General features: G+C 48.1%; 1 protein-coding gene across 1 annotated transcript in view; it reads left to right on the top strand.

Moving 5' to 3' along the window:
- Positions 1-22,059, top strand: part of LOC112584713 — a 32,915-nt gene extending 10,856 nt beyond the window's left edge. The window contains exons 10-17 of the mRNA XM_045165537.1: positions 3,112-3,207; positions 10,599-10,668; positions 11,204-11,360; positions 12,966-14,639; positions 15,617-15,655; positions 16,782-16,862; positions 18,202-18,279; positions 21,708-22,059. Of these exons, the coding sequence (XP_045021472.1) occupies positions 3,112-3,207; positions 10,599-10,668; positions 11,204-11,360; positions 12,966-14,639; positions 15,617-15,655; positions 16,782-16,862; positions 18,202-18,279; positions 21,708-21,935 (2,423 nt within the window). The 3' untranslated portion in view covers positions 21,936-22,059. The remainder of the gene's footprint in view (positions 1-3,111; positions 3,208-10,598; positions 10,669-11,203; positions 11,361-12,965; positions 14,640-15,616; positions 15,656-16,781; positions 16,863-18,201; positions 18,280-21,707) is intronic.
- Positions 22,060-23,331: the final 1,272 nt, after the last annotated feature.

Below are 23,331 nucleotides of genomic sequence, written 5' to 3'. Positions count from 1 at the left end.
CAGTGAACTCTGGGAGTTGGTGATGGGCAGGGAGGCCTGGTGTGCTGCGATTCATGGGGTCGCAAAGAGTCAGACACGACTGAGCGACTGCTCTGATCTGATACCCTAACAAAATAAAATGTTTAAAACAAAAAAAAATAAGTTTTAAAAAAATTACAGTCACCAGGCTACCACAACACACATTTTTAATTTGGAAAACAATTTTTGTTAAGATTCTCTTTGTGGAATGCAGCAGACTTAAGTGTATCATTTGATGTGTTCTGACAAATGCACACATGAAGACTCAGAACACTAGAGTTACCCCAGAATCTCCTCTCAGCTCCCTTCCCAGGCAATCCCTGCCCTCCCCCTCTGGAGGCAGTTACTCCCTGATTTCTTCCTCCAAAGGCTAATTTGCTGCTTTAGAACTTCTCTTCAGTGACTCATAGGGAATGAGCCCAGGGTCTGGCCTGGGGTATTTGCCATTGTGGTTTGGGGGTTCACCGCTGCTGTGTGTTGCTTGGGATTTGACCCTGGAAGGCAGGCTGGAGGCACCACCTGGCCACGCTTTTTCCTGTCTGTGCCCAGCCCAGCAGGTGAGGCCCAGCGTTGGAGGCTGTAGCAGGAAGCAGGGCAGAGCAAGGCCTCCTTCTGAGGCCTGGTGTCCTACTCGAGTCCGCCAGAACCCCTCTGTGGGGGCTGTGTGAGCAGGAGAACCCGCGGGATGAAGGCAGGACACGCCGTGCACACACAGTGTGGGGCACGCCAGCCACCAGCCTGGGCAGAGGCTGCCCTTCCACCATGATAAGGTTCCCCCTTGTCCCAACCTAATGTGTCCAGAGATAGCAACCACAAAGAATTCCTCTTTCATATGGAACTCCCACCTCAGTATACTTTACAAGGATATTTTTAAATTAACAGGATCTTGTAGTACATAGAATTTTCCACCTTTATGCACAGTATTCTATTGCATGGATGGGCCAATTTCTTTCATTGGTCCCCCTTGGTCAATATTCAGATTATTCCTAATAGGTTGATACTAGAAGTCATACTGTAGGACCATCCTGATTTTTACCACCCTGTGAACTTGGGAAAGGAATTCCCTCGATCAAGATCAAAATAGAATTTCTGCCTTAAGTGGAGAGCCAGGTAATAATGGTCAAAGTCCAGTTTCTCTCAAAGTGGATCCACCGCTCAGCATGTGGTGCTCCAGATCTGCCCTCCCCAGGGCAGGTCACATTCATCTGTGTACCCTAGTCAGTCTCAAACAAGTTAGATGCCCTCTTCCTGCTCATCTCCATCAGCCTTCTCAGGGAGAGGCCTGCCTTCCCAGCTCTTTGGAGCCCCCAGGTGGCCTGGTGGATCATTTGCTTTCAGAGAGAAAGCTGTCCATTCCAGAAAGGACTGGTCTCCCTTCCAGGGACTGTCAGTGCTTCTGCCATGTGAGAGCTGGTGGGCAGTGAACTGCATGTGACAATGCAGCAAATGCAGCCCTGGAAGCCAATTTTAGACCTTCCTGTCACTTCATTTTCTTCCCATGGTTGATACTGTTGGAAGAAATAAGGTACGATGGGTAGAAATTTGGGAAGAAAAAGGGACAGCTTTCTGGACAAAACAACCGTCCTTTATCTGAAAGTTTCTTTTGCTGAAATATTGAAACCATCACCCTGCCTTCCAGTTTGGAGACTTGCCATCCCTTGAGAGCAGCACTGCCTGGGACAGAGGGACTCTGTTGCAAAGCTGATGCAGTGCCTGAGCAGGGCTGGAGGGAGCAGGAGACCCAAGGAGGAAGGAAGGCGCCCAAGTGGCAGACAGCGTGCGCTGCTCCTGAGGAAGCCAGTGTGGCCTGTGCCCTGGGCTATCAGCCAGCCCTGACCTCTGCTGCTGCCCTCCCTCGTCTTCCACATGGAGGAAGAGGCTGGGCTCAATCTTCACCATAAGGCTGGGACTGCTAGGTCCCTTATGGGGCTTTCTGCTTAAAAAAAGTCTGTCATAACATGTTAGCAGGCTAGTGTCAGCCAACTGGCCAAGAATCTATTTACTTCAAAAGAGAATTTGCAAACCCCACCTTGATATGATGGGGGCCGCAGGAACACCTAAAGCCGGAAAAATCAGGACTGCCAGGTCTAAGGCTGTGCTGGCATTTCTGAGGAATGCTTCCCAAGTTAACTGACCTTGGGTAAATCAAGGATATGCAATTGGAACTAGCCAACCTTTGCCAGGCTGCAGGGGTGGAGGCTAACGACCATGGACTTGCAGTAGGATGACCTGTATTTACCCTGGCCAGCTCCCCAGGGGCAGGCCTATGACTTGCCCTCTCTGGATCCCCTGGTATTTGTTTCCATTGCCAGGAAGCACCCCTGGGGACCCAGTAGTCTGGTGAGGGGCTATGGCCCAGACTGCATGTCAGTGTCTACCACCCTGGCTAAAGGAAGTGTTTGGTGAATCTCTCTGGTGGGGGTAGGGCATTGTGTGAGGCACATGAAGGGGCAGGAAGAAGGAGGGGAAGAATAGTCACTGCAGACTTCAGAACCACGGCTAAGACAGGATTTCACCCTCCATGGGGGATTCTTCTGTGCAGGGTCCTTGCCTCATTGCATGCCTCACCCAGGTCCTGATTTTGCTCCTGGGGTCACTAGCCTGCCATAGACACAGAGAAATACAGGGAGGAACAGATTCTTAAGTGTCAGAAAGTCCCACAGGCACCAGGTTTGTGTGCCGAGCTCAGATGAGGGTCAGGATTGTCTTCAGATTGTGTTGTCTTGGTTCCCTCTGTGATTTTCAGTGGCAAGCACTGACTATACCCCTTAGGGAAGAGCATGGCTTTTCAGGGTCCGGATTTGTCCCTGGGGAGGGTATGAGACTGGGTGTCTTTTAGCTCAACTGTTCAGAGGGGGTTGTAGCAGCACCCCAAGTGCTCAAAACCCAGCCCAGTATCCTCAGAGTGGACCCTCAGCGATACCAGTTGAGGATCTTGCACAGAAGGTCACCAGAGTTTGGTTCAGACAGAGCTACTTCTTCATAGAAACCACTTGGGAGTTTAGTTTTGAGTGAAATTCTGTAACTGTGAGTTCAGAGGGAAGACAGTTCTGAGCTCCTCCTAACACAGACCTTTGGATGTTATTCTTACAGAACCCTATGAAGTAACATTTTCTGCATCTGGCCTACATCAAAAAAGGAAGGATGAAATTGTTTGCAGATATCAGCTGGGCCCCAGAAAAGTCTATGGTAAGTAAGTAACCCCCTTGGTATGCCAAGTTAGAAATATCACAAAACACACTGCATTCCTTTCATCCAACCAAGCTTTCAAAGTCCTTGCTGCCCACTCACTGTAGATACTGTAAGAATAAAGGCAGAATGAACAAGTGAAGCAAGAGACGTGGCTGGAAGCCTCGCCCTTCGTATGCAAAGCTAGTAAGTAATCCGTCTCCTAGGACATCAAGATCTTTTTTGAAAAAATAAAGTTGATGGATAAACCTTTATCCAGGCTCATCAAGAAAAAAGAGAAAGGACTGAAACACAGAATGGCCCTCATCAAAAAGCCTGCAAACAATAAACGCTGGAGAGGGTGTTGGGAAAAGGGAACCCTCGTGCACTGATGGTGGGAATATAAATGGATACAGCCACTATGGAAGACGGCATGGGGATTCCTTTAAAAACTAGGAATAAAACCACCATATGAGCCAGCAATCCTACTGCTAGGCATATACCCTGAGGAAACCAAAATTGAAAAAGACACATGTACCCCAATGTTCATTGCAGTACTATTTACAATAGCTAGAACATGGAAGCAGCCTAGATGGCTGTCAGCAGGTGAATGGATAAAGAAGCTGTGGTACATGTATACAGTGCGGTACTACACAGCCATTGAAAAGGAGCGCATCTGAGTCAGTTCAAATGAGGTGGACGAGCCTAGAGCCTATTATACAGTGAAGTAAGTCAGAGAGAGAAATATAAATATTGTATACTGATGCATATATATGGAATCTAAAAAGATGGTACTGATGAATTTATTTACAGGGCAGCAATGGAGAAACAGACATAGAGAACAGACTTATGGACACAGCAGGAGCGGAGGAGAGGGTGAGGGGTATGGAGAGTGTAACATGGGAACTTACAATACCATATATAAAATAGATAGCCAATGAGCATTTGCTGTATGACTCAGAGAATTCAAACAGGAGCCTGTGACAATCTAGAAGCAGGGGGAGATGGGAGGGACATTCAGGAGGGAGGGGACATGGGTGTACCTATGGCTGATTCTTGTTGATGTTTGACAAAACAACAAAATTCTGTAAAGCAATTTTCCTTCAATTAAAAAATAAAAGTGGCAACAAAATAAAAATAAAAGAGAAAGGACTGAAACAAGAAGTGAGAGAGAAGAAATCACAATTGATATCACAGTGACACAGAAAGTCATAAAGGAATATTACAACCAGTTGTGTGCCAACAAATGGGACAGTCAAGAAGAAACTGATAAATTTCTAGAAAGATACAATCTTCCAAGATTGAATCAGGAAGAAATAGATCTGCACAGACTGACCTCTAGTATTGAAATTGAATATGTGATCAAAACACTCCCAGCAAGCAAAAGTCCAAGATGACATGGCTTTACAGGGGATTTCTACCAAACTTACACAGAAGAGCTAATACCTATCCTTCTGAAACTATTTCAAAGGGGAGGCAACACTCCCAAAATCATTCTACAAGATCACCATTACCCAGATACCAAAAGTAGACATGGTCACTACAGAAAAGAAAATTATGGGCCAATATCTCTGATGAATATAGATGAAAAAGCTCAACAAAATATTAGCCAACTGAATTCAACAAAGTATAAAAAAGGGTTAAACATCATAATCCACTGAGATTTATTTCAGGGATGTAAGAATGATTCAATATCCACAAATCAATGAATATAATTCACCACATTGACAACAGAAAAGAAAAATAAGGATAAAAATCACATGATAATCTCAATAGACACAGAAAAAGCATTTGATGAAATTCAATACCCATTTCATGATTTAAAAAACTCTCATCAAAGGTGCTATAGAGAGAGCATATCTCAATTTAATAAAAGCTATTTATGGCAATCCCACAACTGACATAATACAGATTAGTGAAAATGTGAAAGCTTTTCTTTTAAAATCAGGAACAAGACAAGGATGCCCACTCTTATCACTTCTATTTAACATATATTGGAAGGCGGAGGCACAGAGAACAGACAAAAAGTGAAGTAAAAGACATCCAAATTGGAATAACAAATCTGTCACTATCTGCAGATGACATGATACTATATACAGAAAATGATAAAAAAAAAAAAAAAAAAGAAACTCCACCAAAAGAACTACTAAAACTAATAAATGAAGTCAATAAAGTTGCATGATGCAAGATTAGTATGCAGAAATTTGTTGCATTTCTATACACTAATAATAAACTATCAGAAAGTGAAAGGAAAGTCACTCAGTCTTGTCCAACTCTTTGGAACACCTTGGACTGGCTTCTCCAGGGAATCGTTCCAACCCAGGGATTGAACCCAGGTCTCCTGCATTGCAGGTGGATCCTTTAGCAGCTGAGCCACAAGGGAAGCCCAAGAATACTGGAGTGGGTGGCCTATCCCTTCTCCAGGGGATCTTCCCGATCCAGGAATCAAACGGAGGTCTCCTGCATTGCAGGCGGATTCTTTGCCAACTGAGTTATCAGAGAAGCCCAATAATAAACTAGCAGAGAGAGAATTAAAGAAAACAATCCTATTTACAACTGCATCGAAAAGAGTAAAATACCTAGGTATAAAGTTACCAAGGAGGTCAAAGACCTATACTCGAAACTACCTGACACTGATGAAAGAAAGTGAAAACACAAATAAATGGAAAGAAAAGTCATGTTCTTGAAATGGAAGAATTAATATTGTTAAAATGTCCATGCTACACAAGGCAATCTACAAATTTAATGTAATTCATAGGAAAAAAACCTCTGATATTTTTCACAGAAATGAAATAAGTAATCCTCAAATGTCTATGGAACCACAAAAAATAAAATAAAAAAGAATAGCCAATGTAAACTTGAGGAAAAAACAAAGCTAAAAATATCATGCTTCCTGTGTTCAGGCAATACCACAAGCTGCAGCAATCAAGACAGCAGGATAATGACACAAAAACTGGCACAAAGATCCATGGAACAGTATAGAGATCCCAGAAATAAATGCATGCAGATATGGTCAGTTCAGTTGCTCAGTTGTGTCCAACTCTTTGCAACCCCATGGGCTGCAGCATGCCAGGCTACCCTGTCCATCACCAACTCCCAGAGTTTGCTCAAACCCACATCCATTAAGTTGGTGATACCATCCAACCATCTCATTCTCTGTCGTCCCCTTCTCCTCCTGCCTTCGATCTTTCCCAGCATCAGGGTCTTTTCAAATGAGTCAGCTCTTCACATCAGGTGGTCAAAGTATTGGAGTTTCAGCTTTGGCATCAGTTCTTCCAATGAATATTCATGACTGACTTCCTTTAGGATGGACTGGTTTGATCTCCTTGCTGTCCAAGGGACTCTCAAGAGTCTTCTCCAACACCATAGTTCAAAAGCATCAATTCTTTGGCTCTCAGCTTTCTTTATGGTCCAGCTCTCAAATCCATACATGACTACTGGAAAAACCATAGCTTTGACTAGACGGACTTTTGTTGGTAAAGTAATGTCTCTGCTTTTTGATATGCCGTCTAGGTTTGTCATAGCTTTTCTTCCAAGGAGCAAGCGTCTTTTAATTTCATGGCTGCAGTCACCATCTGCAGTGATTTTGGAGCCCAAGGAAACAAAGTCTCTCACTATTTCCATTGTTTCCCCATCTATTTGCCGTGAAGTGATGGGACTGGGATGCCATGCTCTTAGTTTTTTTAATGTTAAGTTTTAAGCCAGGTTTTCACTCTCCTCTTTCACTTTCATCAAGAGGCTCTTTAGTTCCTCTTTGCTTTCTGTGTAATGGTGGTATTATCTGCATATCTGAGGTTATTGATATTTCTCTCTGCAATTTTGATTCTAGCTTGTGCTTCATCCAGTCCGGCATTTTGCAAAATATACTCTGCATATAAGTTAAATAAGCAAGGTGACAATATACAGCCTTGACATTCTCCTTTCCCAACTTGGAACCAGTCTGTTGTTCCATGTCTGGCTCTATCTGTTGTTTCTTGACTTGTCTACAGATTTCTCAGGAGGCAGGTCAAGTGGTCTGATATTCCCATCTCTTTAAGGATTTCCCAGTTTGTTGTGATCCACACAGTCAAAGGCTTTAGTGTAATCAATGAAGCAGAAGTAGATGTTTCTCCGGAATTCTCTTGATTTTTCTATGATCCTATGGATGTTGGCAATTTGATCTCTGGTTCCTCTGCCTTTTCTGAATCCAGCTCAAACATCTGGAAGTTCTCAATTCACATACTGTTGAAGCCTAGCTTGGAGAATTTTGAGCGTTACTTTGCTAATGTGTGAGATGAGTGCAATTGTGTGGTAGTTTGAGCATTCTTTGGCATTGCCTTTCTTTGGAATGAAAACTGACCTCTTCCAGTTCTGTGGCCACTGCTTAATCTATGACAAATGAGGCAAGAATATATGATGGAGAAAAGTCAATCTCTTCAGTATGTGGTGCTGGAAAAATTGGACAGCTGCACACAAAAAGAATGATATCAGAACATTTCCTCACATCATATACCAAAAACATAAAAACTAAAAATGCATTTAAGACGTAAGTTTAATACCTGAAACCATACAACTCTTAGAAGAAAACATAAATATTCTTTAACACAAATTGTAACAATACCTTTTTGGACCTGTCTCCTAAGGCAATGAAAAAGAAATCAAAAATACACAAACGGGACCAAATTAAACTTAAAATCTTTTTCACAGCAAAATAAACTATCAACAAAATGAAAAGACAACCTACTGAATGAGAAAATATTTGCAAATGGTATGACTAATGAGTCAATATCCAGAATATATGAATAACTCATACACTTCAATATAAAAAAAGCAGTTAAAAAATGGGCAGAAAACCTAAATAGACATTTTTCCATGTAAGATATACAGATAGCCAATAGGCACATAAACAGATTACCAGCATCACTAATTATGTAAGTCAAAACCACCATGAGATGTCACCTCACACATGCCAAAATAGCTATTAGCACATGTTGGCCAGGATGTGGAGAAAAGTGAAGCTTAGTGCACTGTTGATGGAATTGTGAACTGGTGCGGTCACTAGGGAAAGCAATGTAGAGATTCCCCACTAAAGTGAAAATAGAATTACCATATGATCCAGCAATTCCTCTGTTGGATGTATTATCTGAAAAAAACAAAAACAGTAATTTGAAAAGATACATATGCCCTAATGTTCACAGCAGCATTATTTATAATAGACAAGATATGGAAGCAACCTAAGTGCCCCTCAACAGATGAATAGATAAAGAAGATGTGCTATATATCCACATACATAAGGAAACATTACTCAGCCATGAAAAATAATGAGATTCTACCATTTGAAATAACATGGATGGATCTAGAGGATACTATGCTAACTGAAGTCAGACAGAGAAAGGTAAATACTGTGCATTATCACTTATTCATGGCATCTAAAATTGAAAGAAACAGTTGAATAAAACAAAACAGGAACAGACTCACAGATATAGAGAACAAACTAGTGGCAGCCAGAGGGAAGAGGGAAATGGGGGGAGGCAAGATCCAGGTGCAGGGGATTAAGAGGTGCAAACTGCTGTGTATAAAAGAAATAAGCTACAGGATATATTGTAAGCACAAGAAATGTAGCCAATATTTTGTAATGCTTTTAAATGCAGCATAATCTGTTAAAAATTTTAATCACTAGGCAATACCCCTGAGATTATTGTTGTTGTTCAGTCACTTAGTCGCATCCTACTCTTTGCAAGCCCATGGACTGCAGCACGCCAGGCTTCCCTGTCCTTCACCATCTCCCAGAGTTTGTTCAGACTCGTATCCTTTGAGTAGGTGGTACCATCCAACCATCTTGTCCTCCGAAACCAGTATAATATTGTAAAGAAACAAAACAAAACAGAACTACAATTAAAAGGAAAAGAAAGCTCTTCAGCAACCAACCATGATTTTCTCGGTCCTCACTATGCAAGGTGCCTGCCATCACTTCACTCTCCCTACTCTATGAACACTATGGACATTACACCACATTACCTTGGGAAAATTTTTTTGCTCTAATCCAACCATCCTATTCCTCAGACACAAATCTGTCCCCCTAAATATACTTGGAGGTAAGTTTCAATATCAGCACAAATGAAGGGGAACACAGGCAGAACTTCATAGCTAATCCGAGAACTGAGTTACAGCCAAAAGCTGGTCACTGGGAAGGAAACCATCTGAGGCAAAGGCCTGACCCGTGAGCACAGTCAGGATCTGAGAAGAGTTAAGGGCTCAGGAGAGAGAAGGCTCCACGGCTACTCACGACACACATTGGAGACTCCTGAGGGCCAGCACCCGGCTCCCACAGAATTATATAACAAGCACAGGCACAGAGGCTTCCCTGTGGCCACAGACGGCACCACCACCCATCAGATGCTCTGCCCACTAACCTGCTCGTCGTCCTTGACTCCTCTTTGTTCTCATCCCACATCCAGGCCAATTGCAGGTCCTGCTTCTTCTATGTCCAAACTCGCCTGGACCTGGCCAGCCCCTTGACACACTCACTGTACTTAAAATAAAGCCCACACCCCTTCCCAGGGCCCACGAGTCCCCATTCTCTTTCCATCAACAACCTAAGCTATTTACCTCAGGCCTCAGCACAGGCACCTACAGCCTCTTCCCTCTTCCCTAGATTGTTCCCCAGCTTTCCCCCTCACCTGGTTCCCCTCCAGGAATCCCACCTCAGATACACCTCATCTTTAATGAGACTCTTCAGTAACATACAAAAGTAGCAAAAGCTGCAGAACGGCCCTGAAGCAGCCTTACCTACTTCAGTAATTATCAACCCTGGCCAATCTGATTTTGCTGATACTCTCACAATTGATTCTTGTGAAGCAAATCCCAGACATCCCTCCATGTCCTGTGTGAATATTTCCCTCTCTCTTAAAGAGAAACTGTGTCTCTAAAAGACAGGACAGGTCACCTACTCCTAAGCAGCTGTGCCTTCCTCTCCTTCCCTGTCCCTCCCCTTGTTTACTGACATCACAGCACTTTCCACTCTGACGTTTTTTGTTCATTGTTTGTGACTTTATTGTCTGTCTCCCTCTCTAGTCCCACAAATGTCAGGCCCTTGAGAGCAGGGCCTCTGTCTGCTTTGTTCCCTTTTAATACCAGTGCCCTTTATTAATATAACAACTATAAATGGAGTACAACCTTTAAAATTTTGTGAATCACCATATTGTACACTTGGAACTTAGGTAATACTGTATATCAACTATATTTAAATAAAGTTTAAAAAAACAAAACACCAGAGCTCAGTGCTTGGGACATGGTACATGTCAGAAGAAAAGTTGCTTCTGCCCAAGTGTTAGCTCTGCTTCCAGGGGCAAACAGAATGGGAAATACAAATGAATGGACATGTCCAATGACAATTTTGTGTGTGTGTGTGTGTGTTTTTTTTTTTTTTTTAGGAAAAAGACCCATCTCTATCAATAATGAAAAATTATTTTGCCCAGGACATAGGTTTGACAAGGCTGGACAGTAAGTATTTAGGGTTGGGGGGCAATTGGGCCAAGAATGTAGGAAGTCACCTCTGCTGGGCAACACATATCTGTCTCAGGACAGCTCAGGGCATCATCCTCACCTGGCCTGGTTGGTGGTCCCTCAAGGAGCTCAGGGACCCGCTGTGGTCCAGGCTCTGCATAGGGAAGGATTCAGGAGAAGTTGTGCAACCAGGGATGGTAACTTTGCTCCAGGCAGCTTTTCCAAGGGACTCAAACATATTCTGTGCATACAGAGGAGTCAGGATGGTGACACAGTACAGCTGTTCCTGGTCACTTAGCTCATGGCCAGGAGGACATCTGACTCCACTCAGGACTCCTCACTGCCTGATAACCTTCACTGCAGAGGTCAATCTCATGGTGCTTGGGGATAATCTCCCCTTACCCCTGCTGACTGCTCTCTGATAGCCCCAAATGGCTGCTAGTCAAAATCATTACTGTGAGAGAGCTATGGACTGAGCCAAGGGCTATGTCTCTTTGATCTGTTAGTTACCCTCTGCCTTTCTGTGCTTTAGGGAGGTTTTCATTGATTACAGCCTGAACAATGGTCTCAACTTTGTAGATGAAGACTTGAAAATTGCTGGCAAGGATTGTGAGAGTGACAGGGTGGGGCTGCAAGGACCTCAGTGGACGGGGGTGAAAATGGAGGAACACAAAACCTGGGAAGCAGAGGTAAGTGGAGCAAAATTCCTTGGGGAAGGCCAAGCGAGTAGTTTATGAGACAGGTGTCTCAGGCAGCATCCCACTGCCAGATAGGTGCCCTTAACCCTTCATCAGGTTTGTAAAAATCACAGAAATCCTTCTACAAGAACACCTAGGTTGAAGGCATCTGTCCAGGCCTTGCAGAAACTCTACCCTCTCTGTGAACCACGTGTCACTGAAGGCACTTCAAAGGGACCAATTCAAGCTCTAAGCAACCCCACAAATGGTGTTGATGTTCTGCCCACCCTGGACCCACCATACCACCTCCCCTGGCCAGGCCTTGTGGTGGGGAGCTCAAGGCTCCAGCCTGGATTCCATCCAGAGTGAGAGTAAGAAGCTGGGATATTGTGTACTAGGAGACAGATTCCAGGCCCTCTGAGCCCCTTAGGCCCTCCAAATCTGAGTCCCAGACCCAGGAGTCTGGAGGGTGGGAACAGCTGTGGCCGTGATCAGTCAGCGTGTGTCTTCACTGCGTGGGTGCAGCAGCAGGCAGGGCTCTGAACACACTCGTGACCATCACAGCCCCGGCCTCCCAAGTCTGTTTGGGGAACACTGGCGGTCACTTTGCAGAGGTCGTCAGCCTCCCTTCTGCCTCTCCTCCTTTTTCATGCTCCTCCACTGCCCCTCTCTGCAAACTGGCTCTGACCTCTGCAGGGGGGCTCTGCCCTCTCTTCCTGGGGAGCTGGCAGGGCTGTGGTGAGGGCGGAGCTCAGCTCAGGAGGAGGAAACTGGGAACAAAGTGCTGCTCCCAGGGGCTGCTTTTCCCAAGTCTACGGCATCCAGGCTGCTTAGCCTGGAGCAGCCCGGTATGGGCAACAACAGAGCCTGTCACTTTGGAGTGAGGTTTCTTTGAGAAGAGGGATTCTGTGCTTAATCCCACTGCCCTTGTGTCTAGTGCCAGCTGGTGAGGGTTCTCGCAGTGTGACAGTCCCCGTATGTGTCTGTGTCCTCTGCTCCCTGTCCACCTTCCTGGGGACCTGAGACCAAACCCCCACATTTCCCAACCAGGAGTCTTGCCACCTGAGGACCACCCATCTACAGGCACATTGAGAAGAGAACTCAGGAGCCACCTCTGGCACTGGGCCCAGCACAGGGTCACCCAGAGACTGCCGTCTCCTGAGCACAGGCTCACTCTTGCCCCTTCCCTTCTGCTTCTCTCCAGCAAAGCCCCTGATGGAGAGAAGGGCTGGGCAGTGCAGGTCCATGGATGCAGCTCACTCACCCTTGGCTATGAACAACAAGAGCACAGAGCCCATTCCTTAAGGTCCCATGTGGACCTGGCCTGTGCTGGAACTTTCTATAGCCTCTTTCTAATGCATCAAATACCACTAACTTCCTCAGCACAGACATGGAGATAGAGGTTCAGAGAGAGGGAGAGAGTAGCTTTGCCCAAGGTCACAGAGCTGGGAAGTAGGGGAGAGAGGCTAGTGCCACTGTGGTCCCTGTAGATGAAGCAACCTGAGGACAGGTGGTCCTGGGTAGACCAGGAAACCCAATGTGGGAAATGGTTGGTGGGTGCCCGGGAAGAGATCACCCTGGCCAACCTCAGAATCCTGGTATGTGTGCTTTCCATAGGTTAAGCCTTCAGAGCCCACTGTTGTATCAACAATGATCACACTGCCTACAGTTATCATGATAAGGACCATAGTGCCTGCTGTTGTCTTGACAACCACAGTACCTACTGTTGCCACAACAACAAGCACACCACCTACCACTGTCACAACAGCCAGAGTATCTACCACTGTCACGACTACGATGACCACAGCGAGTACGTTTGTTCCAGAGGAGATGACAGTGGCTGAGGTGGTCCCAGAAGATGAGAGTGCATTTCCTGAGGTAGTCCCAGAAGATGAGACCACGTTTCCTCAGGTGGTCCCAGAAGATGAGAGTGCACTTCCTGAAGTAGTCCCAGAAGATGAGACCACGTTTCCTCAGGTGGTCCCAGAAGATGAGAGTGCACTTCCTGAAGTAGTCCCAGAAGATGAGACCACGTTTCCTCAGGTGGTCCCAGAAGATGAGAGTGCACTTCCTGAAGTAGTCCCAGAAGATGAGACCACGTTTCCTCAGGTGGTCCCAGAAGAGAAGACATTTCCTCAAGTGGTCCCAGAAGATGAGACCACATTTCCTCAGGTGGTCCCAGAAGAGAAGACATTTCCTCAAGTGGTCCCAGAAGATGAGACCACATTTCCTCAGGTGGTCCCAGAAGATGAGACCACATTTCCTGACGTGTTCCGAGAAGAGGAGACTACATTTCCTCAGATGGTCCCAGAAGATGAGACCACATTTCCTGAGGTGTTCCCAGAAGATGAGACCACATTTCCTGAGGTGATCCCAGAAGAGGAGGCTACATTTCCTCGGAGGATCCCGGAAAATGAGACCACATTTCCTCAGGTGTTCCCAGAAGAGGAGACTACATTTCCTCGGAGGCTCCTGGAAAATGAGACCACATTTCCTCAGGTGTTCCGAGAAAATGAGGCCACATTTCCAGAGGTGTCCCCAGAAGATGAGACCACATTTCCTGAGGTGATCCCAGAAGAGGAGGCCACATTTCCTGAGGTGTTCCCAGAAGAGGAGATCATATTTTCTGAGGCGTTCTCAAAGAAGGAGACCACAGTGCCCACCACTGTCGCAGAGGAGACCACAGAACCCACGGTTGTGCCAGATGAGGAGACCACCATGTCTAACATTTCCCCAGAAGAGGAGACCATGGTGCCTACCACTGTTGCAGAGGAGACCACAGCACCCATGCTTGTTCCTGAGGAGGAAACCACCATGTCTAACATTTCCCCAGAAGAGGAGACCATGGTGCCTACCACTGTCGCAGAGGAGACCACAGCACCCATGCTTGTTCCTGAGGAGGAGACCACCATGCCTAACATTTCCCCAGAAGAGGAGACCACGGTGCCCACCACTGTAGCAGAGGAGACCACAGCACCCATGCTTGTTCCTGAGGAGGAGACCACCATGCCTAACATTTCCCCAGAAGAGGAGACCACGGTGCCCACCACTGTAGCAGAGGAGACCACAGCACCCACAGTTGTGCCAGAGGAGGAGACCACCATACCTGAGTTTTTCCCAGAAGGGGAGATAATAATACATGGGACTGTCCCAAAGAAGATTTCCTTAATGCCCAAGGTTGTCAGCCATAACCTGCTTTACAGAAATCCTCTCTGGGTCCCTGTGCTCATCTCAGCCCTGTTCCTGTCCCTCTTCCTGTCGCTGCTTGTCTGCATCTGCTGTCACAAGTGGGTGAGTGATCCCTGCCTGAACAACCTGTGCCCAGCCCTTACCAACCTCCCCCTTGGGTAGGTGCCTGCCTCATGATCCTGTGGACAGGTTCCTATCAGCTCTGGAGCCCTCACACCAGCAAAAAACAGTCTGTGCCATGCTTTTACCTTCATAGGAAGGTGGTCCATGAAGGGGAAAAGGGATTCCAGATGTCCTGAAACCACAGATGCCCCACAGTGGTCAGGATTCTGAAGAACTCAAATGAACAAAAGCCTACGGAGTTTCTGCTATTGGGGGAAGAAGAGGATTCTCCAGGGGCACTTGTGGCCCAAAGGGAGAAGGATGCTGGCCTGGAGGCTGCTAATCTTGGGGGCGCTGTGCCTTTGAAAACAGCATGGATCCCCACCCATCTCTGGTACCTTAATCACTCCTTCATCAGTCATCACTAAGTTACCAGGATGTGCAGGACCCCATGCTGGGCACAGAGGCCCAGAAATGAAACGGCTGTTGTCATTGCCCATAGAAGCTCACCGGCTGGTGTATAGCCTGCTATTGGTACCTGGAGGGCTGAGGATAAATGTCACCTTCAGAGCATGTGGCAGACACACTGATGATGATAAAGGATAAAGACTGAGCCTGGGGCGGGAAAGAAGGGGAGGGAAGTGGGAGTGTGGGGAATGTTCTCCGGTCTTCATATGATGTCGTTTGCCGTTGAAAGCTCCCAGGTGGGGCCTCTACCAGGGAACAGGAGCCTTAGTCTGTCCCCCTGTTGACCCTACACAAAGCTATTGATTACCCTTTGAAAACTGAAGGAGGCTGAGGCTCAAGGAGGTGGAACCTGTTACCCATGGATGCTCAGGCCTTGGGCATCTAGGTTGACACCCCAGTGCAGATGTTTGTCCCCCTAGTGTTCCTGAGCAGGGTGCCCTCCTGTCTGAAAGGCTGAGCTAGAGCTCTCCACGGCCCTTCCAGCTGTGTTTGTGTCTTTAACATCCTAGATCGTCAAGAAGCCACCACCAGCCCAGAAACCAGAAAAGGTGAGTGGTACGTTTGGCCCTAAAGTTGCCAGCACACCTGCTGCACACACTGCTGTCCACGGAGAGGCCCCCTGATGTGTACGGGGATGTGTCCTCCCCTCCCCCAACTCCTACCCACCTGGGCAGAGAGAACAAGCAGAAAGAATATAGTGACAGAGGGAAGGGAGGGACCCCAGAGAGGATGTAAGACTCACAAAATGTCATCCAGACAATGCCGTTACCCAACACCCAACATGGCCTGATCCAGGGCCTTTGGTAGTAAATCAGCATGTGGGGTAGCCTGTTTCAGGAACAGCTATGATCCATCCTGGAATCAATGGGCTTTTTGTCATTCCCAAAGGACTGTTTGTAGGATGGTCCTTCCCAAGACTCAGGCGACCTTTTGGAAAAGGATCCTCAGGTTTCAGAGACCTGGACCCCCTCCCTGAGCTCTGATATATTTTGGGCTCCATTTCCTTGTTCTTCATCCCTGGCTCATGTCAGGGCTAGGGTCTTGGTGGGGCTGGCATTTGGGGACTAGGGGGCTGAGGAGGGTGGAGGGAGTCTTGCCTGGCATCAAGTTGTGAGGGAAGGGCAGCCAGGGTGAGCACAGAGACCAAGGGTCAGGTGAGGAGGCTGTGGCAGACCAGATGGGGACCCAAACCAGGCCCCATAAGTAGAAATTAGGGCAGGGGCTCATGTCCTAAGATAGAGGGGCCTGGGTCTGAGATCTCCTGGCAAACAGGGTCTCTGCAGGGCTGGCATAGCGCTGGCTGCAGTGGGGCCCGGGGGGCTGGACCTGCCCGCGGCGGGTGAGGGCAGCCCTGTCCCCTGCTGCTGCTGCACCCCTGACAGCCGCCGTCACACGGCGCAGCCTCGCACCCGGCCTCTCCTGCAGGGGCGCCTCTGGGAACCAAGGGGACAGGATAGAGTTTGCTGATATTTTGAGATATATTTAAACCAAAAGGAGTTGTGTGCTTTCACATGGAGGCCACTCTTTTACTGTGCCAGGTACTGTTTATTGGTCCCTGATTCTCCAGCAAACATTTGCTGAGTGGCTGATACTTGACAGTACCCGGGGAAGCAGAAAACCTGTGTTTGCACCCAAGAGCTGCCAGACAAGGACTCAATTATTTTCTCTTTCTAGAAGCCATCCCCCGAGCAGGGATATACTGCAGTGGTTATCCCTTGCTGTGAGTGCCAAGAAGACAGGATAAGACGGATGGAGGTGAGAAGTACCCTTAGGAAATGAAGGATAATGCCCTCCAAACTGGGGGGTGGGAGGAAGGGGGAGCCAGTTCCTGCAGCAGAGGCCTGGACTTGAAAATCCTAGGTGAGTGGAGATGAGTTTATGGGCACCGTATTTTGGACTGGGGTCTTCCCCCTGAAATGGGCTCAGTATTCTGGATGTTGATGACTGGCTCACAAGCAAACAATCCCTAGTTCTCACGAAGGTTATCATCAACTTTAGCAATTGCCTGTGTTTTGCTCACCAGTGACTGGATGAACGAAAATAAACTAAATTACAAGAACCTCATATAGGTCAATAACAAATATTTCTGAGCCCAGATCTTACCACCATTAAACAGCCAGGAAGGACCCACAGTTCTTGTCTGCTAAGTGAGGGAGGGAGAGAGCTCACTGCATTGTCCTCGGGGCACCTGAGATGGGGTGACAAGGGCCACATGAAGGAGGAAACCTGAGGGCTCTTCCCTCTTCCCAGTGACTGAGATCCGCGCTGGCAGGAGGCTGAGAGATGACAGGGACTAAGGAGGGCCGCAGGTGGCAGGTGTGAGGAAGAAAGAACCACCATCTCTGGGTTCAACTTTGCCTTCCTCCTCCTGGTCCTGCCTCTGTCACTGTGGGGTCCATTGCTTCCTCCTGGGAGCTTCAGATGGCAGCTGGAAGGCCAGCCCCACGTCTCCCCTGACAGTCACTGTGGGGGCCCAGGAAAGCCAGAGCTCACCTTCCAAGAGGAAGGAAGCCACCTGCCAGGGATTTGTTCCCACTCAGAGGCCCGGCCCCGCATCCTACCTCCACCAGGTCCACTTTCTGGCCGGTCCTTCATTTTCCTCATCTTTCTCTTTCTCCCCAGTATCAGGACCCTTCCCCCTGAGCAGGGAGCGGGTCTCTCCCCTGACTTCTCCCTCTCTGTCCCCAAATGCAGGCCCTCTTCCCCCTCCTTCATCTCCTGCCCGGTCCCCATGCCCACCATGTTTCTCCTTGAGGACCTCTCCTTGGCTACTGCGCACCTCCTCCAACCTTTGACGTTAGTTTTAGGTTTTTTGGGTTTTTTTTTTTTTTCTTCCAAAAAAAAAAAAAATCTCCTCCTACACCTAAAGCACGGATTTGTTCCAGAATCCAATTCAGTCTGTGACCCACAGAGTCCATCTCCCAACAAACACAGAAGGTTTCCCAGCCCCCTGCCCCAGGTGAGGCCTGCAGCGCTGCCTCAGCCAGTGTGTGGGGACACAGCCCTGGGGACTCGTGGGAGATGGAGGCGATGCTGCTCATCTGGAGGCAGCGTCTGTGCCTGTCGCTTCCTCACAACCACATCTGCTTTGCAGGGAAAACTGGATGTTTTTTATAACTTTCTTCAGCGCAGCAGCCTGATGCCATTGATGCAGTGTCCAAGCAGGGACATGGTAAGCAGGACACAGGGATGCTCTCCGTGGGCTGGGGTCTTGGTTTTGCCCTTGATGGTTGCTCCCTGGGACTGTAAGTCAGAGAACCCTGTCCCAGAATTTGCCAAAAGAAACACCCCAGAAGTGGAGACCTGGAGGTCATGAGCCTCCAGACGATTCTCCATATGGTACCCAGGCATTTCCCCTGCATCTTTATCAAGGATGTCAGCTCCTTTCTTCTCCAGAGCAATGCCCAGAACTCCCAATCCTGAGTGAAAAGATCTGGAGAGGCCTATTTGCTTCCCATCCACCCCCTCCCTACTACCCATCCACGCCTATGGGACTGCTGGCTGCACCCCCCCCCCATGAGATCTTCCTGAACTGGTCACTCAAGTGCCAGCAATGGTGGGACATGGTGGCAGCCTCTCCACGGTGCTGTGGGGCCAACACGACTGCATTCAGCAGGCGGCAAAGACGACCTCCTGTGTCACTGCCTGTGACAACGGGGAGAGGCCAGATTGTCCCGGGTGTCATCCTTGGGATGTAACAGTAATGCCGGGTAATTCTACTCTGCTCTTCCTGTGGGTCAGTTGCTCAGCTAAAAGCCTTACATGTTTTCATTGCTTTCATCCTCCCAATAACCGTATAGGTAGATACTACTATTATCCCAGCTATACTGACCCACAGACAGGCTGAGTGACTTGACTAAGTCACAAAAGCTGGGAGGAGCACAGTTAGACTTGAATTCTGAGCCTGGCTCTACCTTTCTCACTGCTCTGTCCCCCATTTGGGGTCAGTACTCATGATCTCATGCTGCTTGCCCACAAACCACCAGAGGTTGCCCTACCCAGCTCCCTGGGGCCCAAGGAGGGCAATGGTTTGCCTGGAAATCATTTGCCTGACCGTTTCAAACTCAGACCCTTTCTACAGACCAGACCAGGGGCCTGGAGGACATTGCGGAGCCCGAGTCTTTAATGAGGGCTGCGTTGGTCACCTTCCCTGAATCAAGCACTGGCTCTTGGTGACTGGGCACTTGGGCATTTGGAAACTGTGGACAGGCCAGAAAGCCTCTGGACACTGATACTGACATATCTGAGGCATTGCTCACACCCAGCAGAGACAGGGGTGCCAGAGGAGCCGGCGTTCCTGTGGCTCTCAGTCCCGGGTTTGCTTGCCTGGAAGCCCCATTCTCCACCTGATTCTCCTGGAACCTCTCCCCAGAACCACAGCCTCATTATGCTCACAAGAGCCCCATGCCAGCATCATGCCTTGAACAGTAGAGACAACCACCCATAGATGCTCAGTCAGGAGCAGGAAGGACAGAGCAAGACACCAGATGGGAAAACACCAGAAGTAGCCTTCCTGCCCAGAGCACAGGTCTCTGAAACGGTCACAGTCCCAGGGCTGCTCTTTGAAGCTCATGTCGGGATGGCAGAGTGGTGGATTAGGGAACTCGCACCCACCCAGGGCTCTGCTCGGCCCCTGCAACACCAGCTCTCAAGTCTGCCCATTAGTCTCTCTGGGTTCACAGTGATCTGTGTGCTTCCTGGAGGCAAAACGGAGGCCTGAGAGATCAGGAAAGCTGCCAAGGTCACCCAGAGAGTAAGCAGCAGCAGCCAGAGCTGGCTGAAACCAACCCTGCTCATCCTGAGAGGGGCTGGGAGCCCGTGACTGTGCCTGGTGGATGTGACCCCTCCCATTCCTCTGCCCCACTCCCATTTGACCTTATCCCTCCCAACCATACTCCTGGGGCTCCCAGTGTTATAGGATATATTTGGATACCTCCAGTATTCCAGTGGATGTAGGAGTCCTGATTTCTTTCTTGAAGCCTTTGGTGCTCTGGTCCCAGGCCTTAAAATAAATCATGGTCTAAGTGACAGGGTGTCAGCTGGGATCTACGGTCTCTGCAGGCCAGAATCAGCTCCCAGTCTCACCCCTGAATGTACAGCAAGAGAGACACAGCCAGGCCGTGTGGACACAGTACCCATCTTCGTGACCTTCCATGCACTGTGGAAGGTCATTTCCTGTTAGCTTCTGTGAGATGACAGTGTCTGTCTACTCCCCCACCTGCTAATCTCCAGAGGAAGTTTTTTGATAGTGGACCCTTTCAGAATACACAGCTCCCTGAGGTTCCAGTAGAGAATCCTTCTCCTGACTCTTCAGCGTCTGGAGTATGATCCTTGGTTCCTGGCCCTCCTCCCTCTACAAGACAGTCGGGCAGCACATAAATCCCTCTCTGCTTCCATAGGCACATTGCCTTGTTTTCTAGGGCACATCTCCCTCTGCTTCTCTGTCATGGGACCCTTTGATCACATGTAGGGCCCCCCTGCCAGATAACCTAGGATAGTTCCCCCATCTCAAGAATCTTAACCACACCTGCAAAAGCCCTTTTGCAATATAACCTACAACATCCATCAGTGCAAAGGATGAGAACCTGGATATATATTCAGGGCCATTATTCAAGCCACCATAGCAAACCACTGTACTAGAAGCTTACTTCAGAGCAGGGACTATTTTATTGGGCACCTTGCATCCTTTGCTGCATATAACAAACTGAGGGATATGAAGGTGTGAGTGTACATAGCATGGATCACTCCAAGAAAGGTCCACACTCGGGAGTTGTGGCTCAAAGTGTACTCCTAAGTTCTGGCTGCTTTGGTTGCCAGTGAGATTTTGAGGGTAAGGGCGGACCCTGTGGTCCTGGAGGACCCTCCCACTGGAAGTGACCCGGGTGTCTGGGAAAGACCAAGGTGTCCTTCTTTCTCTCCACTATGCTGTCTCACAGAGCGTGGAGACATCTCTCTCTCTGTCTGCATCTCTTGGTGTTAGTGCCCAGGTGTTGCCAGCTGCCAGAGTGCTGAGGGCACTCCATCTGGCAATCTGGCCTCTTCAGCTGGGAGTCTTCCACTGGGCGGGAGCTGGAGACAAGGAGGAAATGACAGGAAAGTCGGGGGCAGTTGCTTGCTACAGACAGATTACACTGGCCCAAAAGATCTGTACCAATGTTCACCCAAACCTAGGGGCCCATGCGTTTCCACAGCCCATCACCATCTGAGGGTGCCCCTACCTGCCCTTGCTCTGAGGGTTGTGGTGAGGATTAATCCCTTTGGCATACACTCACCAAGAGAACCTGGACCTTACTGGGGCAACAGTGGCAATCAGCCCTTGTCCTTACCACACAGGCTCCCAGGCCAGGAGGAAGCAGACAAGTTCAACACCAGAGCGAAGGGAGATGAGAGTCAGAACAACAATGCCTGAACAGAGTCTAGAAACAGGAGTGCAGACTGGAGGCTAGCACCTAGGAAGAGGAAGGGCATCAAGAAAGTCTGCCCTGGAGATCCTGACGGGCCCTGAGTCTGCTCCCCTTAAGCCAAGGAAACACAGCCTTCTGCACCTGATTCAAGCAGCTTCTCAGTGACCTCACCTCTCCTCTCCTCTTTTCTCTACAGGGAAGGTGCATCAGCTTCACCTTAGTGAATCCCCACTGTGCGCAAATGCTCTGCAGATCAAACATCTGCCTTCAACCCAGCCAGGAGTGCTTCCCCCTCAATATCAACTGCTCAGATCATCAATATCCCCCACCCATATGCCCTCAGCCACCCTCCAAGATGCTACCGCTGATCCCTCCCACTGCCCGGAAGCTTTGCAGAAGTAGTATGTCACTCCCACCTCCATAACCCAATATCTGAGCACCAAAACCCCACATTGTTAAGAGCCGTTTGCGTACTGTAGTGGACATATATATTGTGTTTTGGTTTACAGTCAAAAGGAGTTGGAATTTGTTGGTGATCAGCAAGACAGTGTATTTGGTGAGCCACTTCTCATATTACTCCACTGTAAGAGAAGTATCTATCCATATTGGTCCTGCCAGGACAAAGCACTCTGGTGTCCTGTGAATGTAGACATGATGAGTCCAATTCCCCACAGTCAGTTCATCTGTTACCAAGGGCTAGAATGTATGCAGTTTTAGTCAAATTCTGCTCTTTGAAAATAGCCCAAAATATCTTTGAAGTATGAATACAATCCTGCCTCCACCACTCGCTGGCTGCTACTTAATCTTTTGGCCAAGTTACATTATCTCCCTGTGCTTCTAATTCTTCATTGAAAAGATGGAGGTAATGGTATCTTCTCCACAGGATGCCATGAGGCTGACAATAACCGCTGCGATGTGTTCAGCACAGGGCCAAGTCCTGGTAAAGATTCAGCTGCTCAGTAGTTAATGTCAGCCCTTTGTGCCCTGAGAGACAAGAAGATGATGAATTCAGAGGTGTAAGAAGTGTCTTGGGAAGTCAGGAAAGCCAGAGAGAGAGGATTGCCTGACTGGTCTTTTTGACTCTGGACAGCAGCATATGGGGTTGACACACACAGTCATTCTCTAAGGGGGCTGCTGACCATACATGGGCTCACATTCCAGGCCCATTGCCCACACAGCCTCCCAAATCTGCCATCAGAAAATGTCTTGGCACCTACTAACTCCTGCAGAAATGCTGGTTCCCTTCCTATACCCTTAATATTTCTCATAAAGGAAACCCTTGGTTCCCACCTTCCCAGTCTTTTCAAATCTACTCCTCTGCTGGTAGAGCCAGACGTCACAATCTTTCAGATTCATTTCCCTATAGACTCTGCATACCTAACCAAGTTTTCCTTTGACACTAATGTGCTTCAGGACTATTCATAGGCAAGAGTCTATTGCAAAAATCCCAGAACACAAGGTGAGACTTTAAAGCATCAGCCTAAACCACAGAGTCTGAGCAGGAAAGAGGAGATAGCTTGCTCAAATGTGCACATATCCATAGAGCAAATCAGGGAGGTCAGGAAAACATGACATGACCCAAGGAAATGAATAAAGCTCTGATAACTGACCCTAAAGAAATGGAGTTGACTCATTGGAAAAGACTCTGATGCTGGGAGGGATTGGGGGCAGGAAAAGAAGGGGACAACAGAGGATGAGATGGCTGGATGGCATCACCGACTCAATGGACGTGAGTCTGAGTGAACTCCGGGAGTTGGCGATGGACAGGGAGGCCTGACATGCTGCGGTTCATGGGGTCGCAAAGAGTTGGACATGACTGA

Source organism: Bubalus bubalis, chromosome 4 (genome assembly GCF_019923935.1).
Source record: "Bubalus bubalis isolate 160015118507 breed Murrah chromosome 4, NDDB_SH_1, whole genome shotgun sequence".
Taxonomy (NCBI): domain Eukaryota; kingdom Metazoa; phylum Chordata; class Mammalia; order Artiodactyla; family Bovidae; genus Bubalus; species Bubalus bubalis.
Note: the sequence above shows the minus strand (reverse complement) of the source record. Positions and strands in the feature narration are given on the sequence as shown.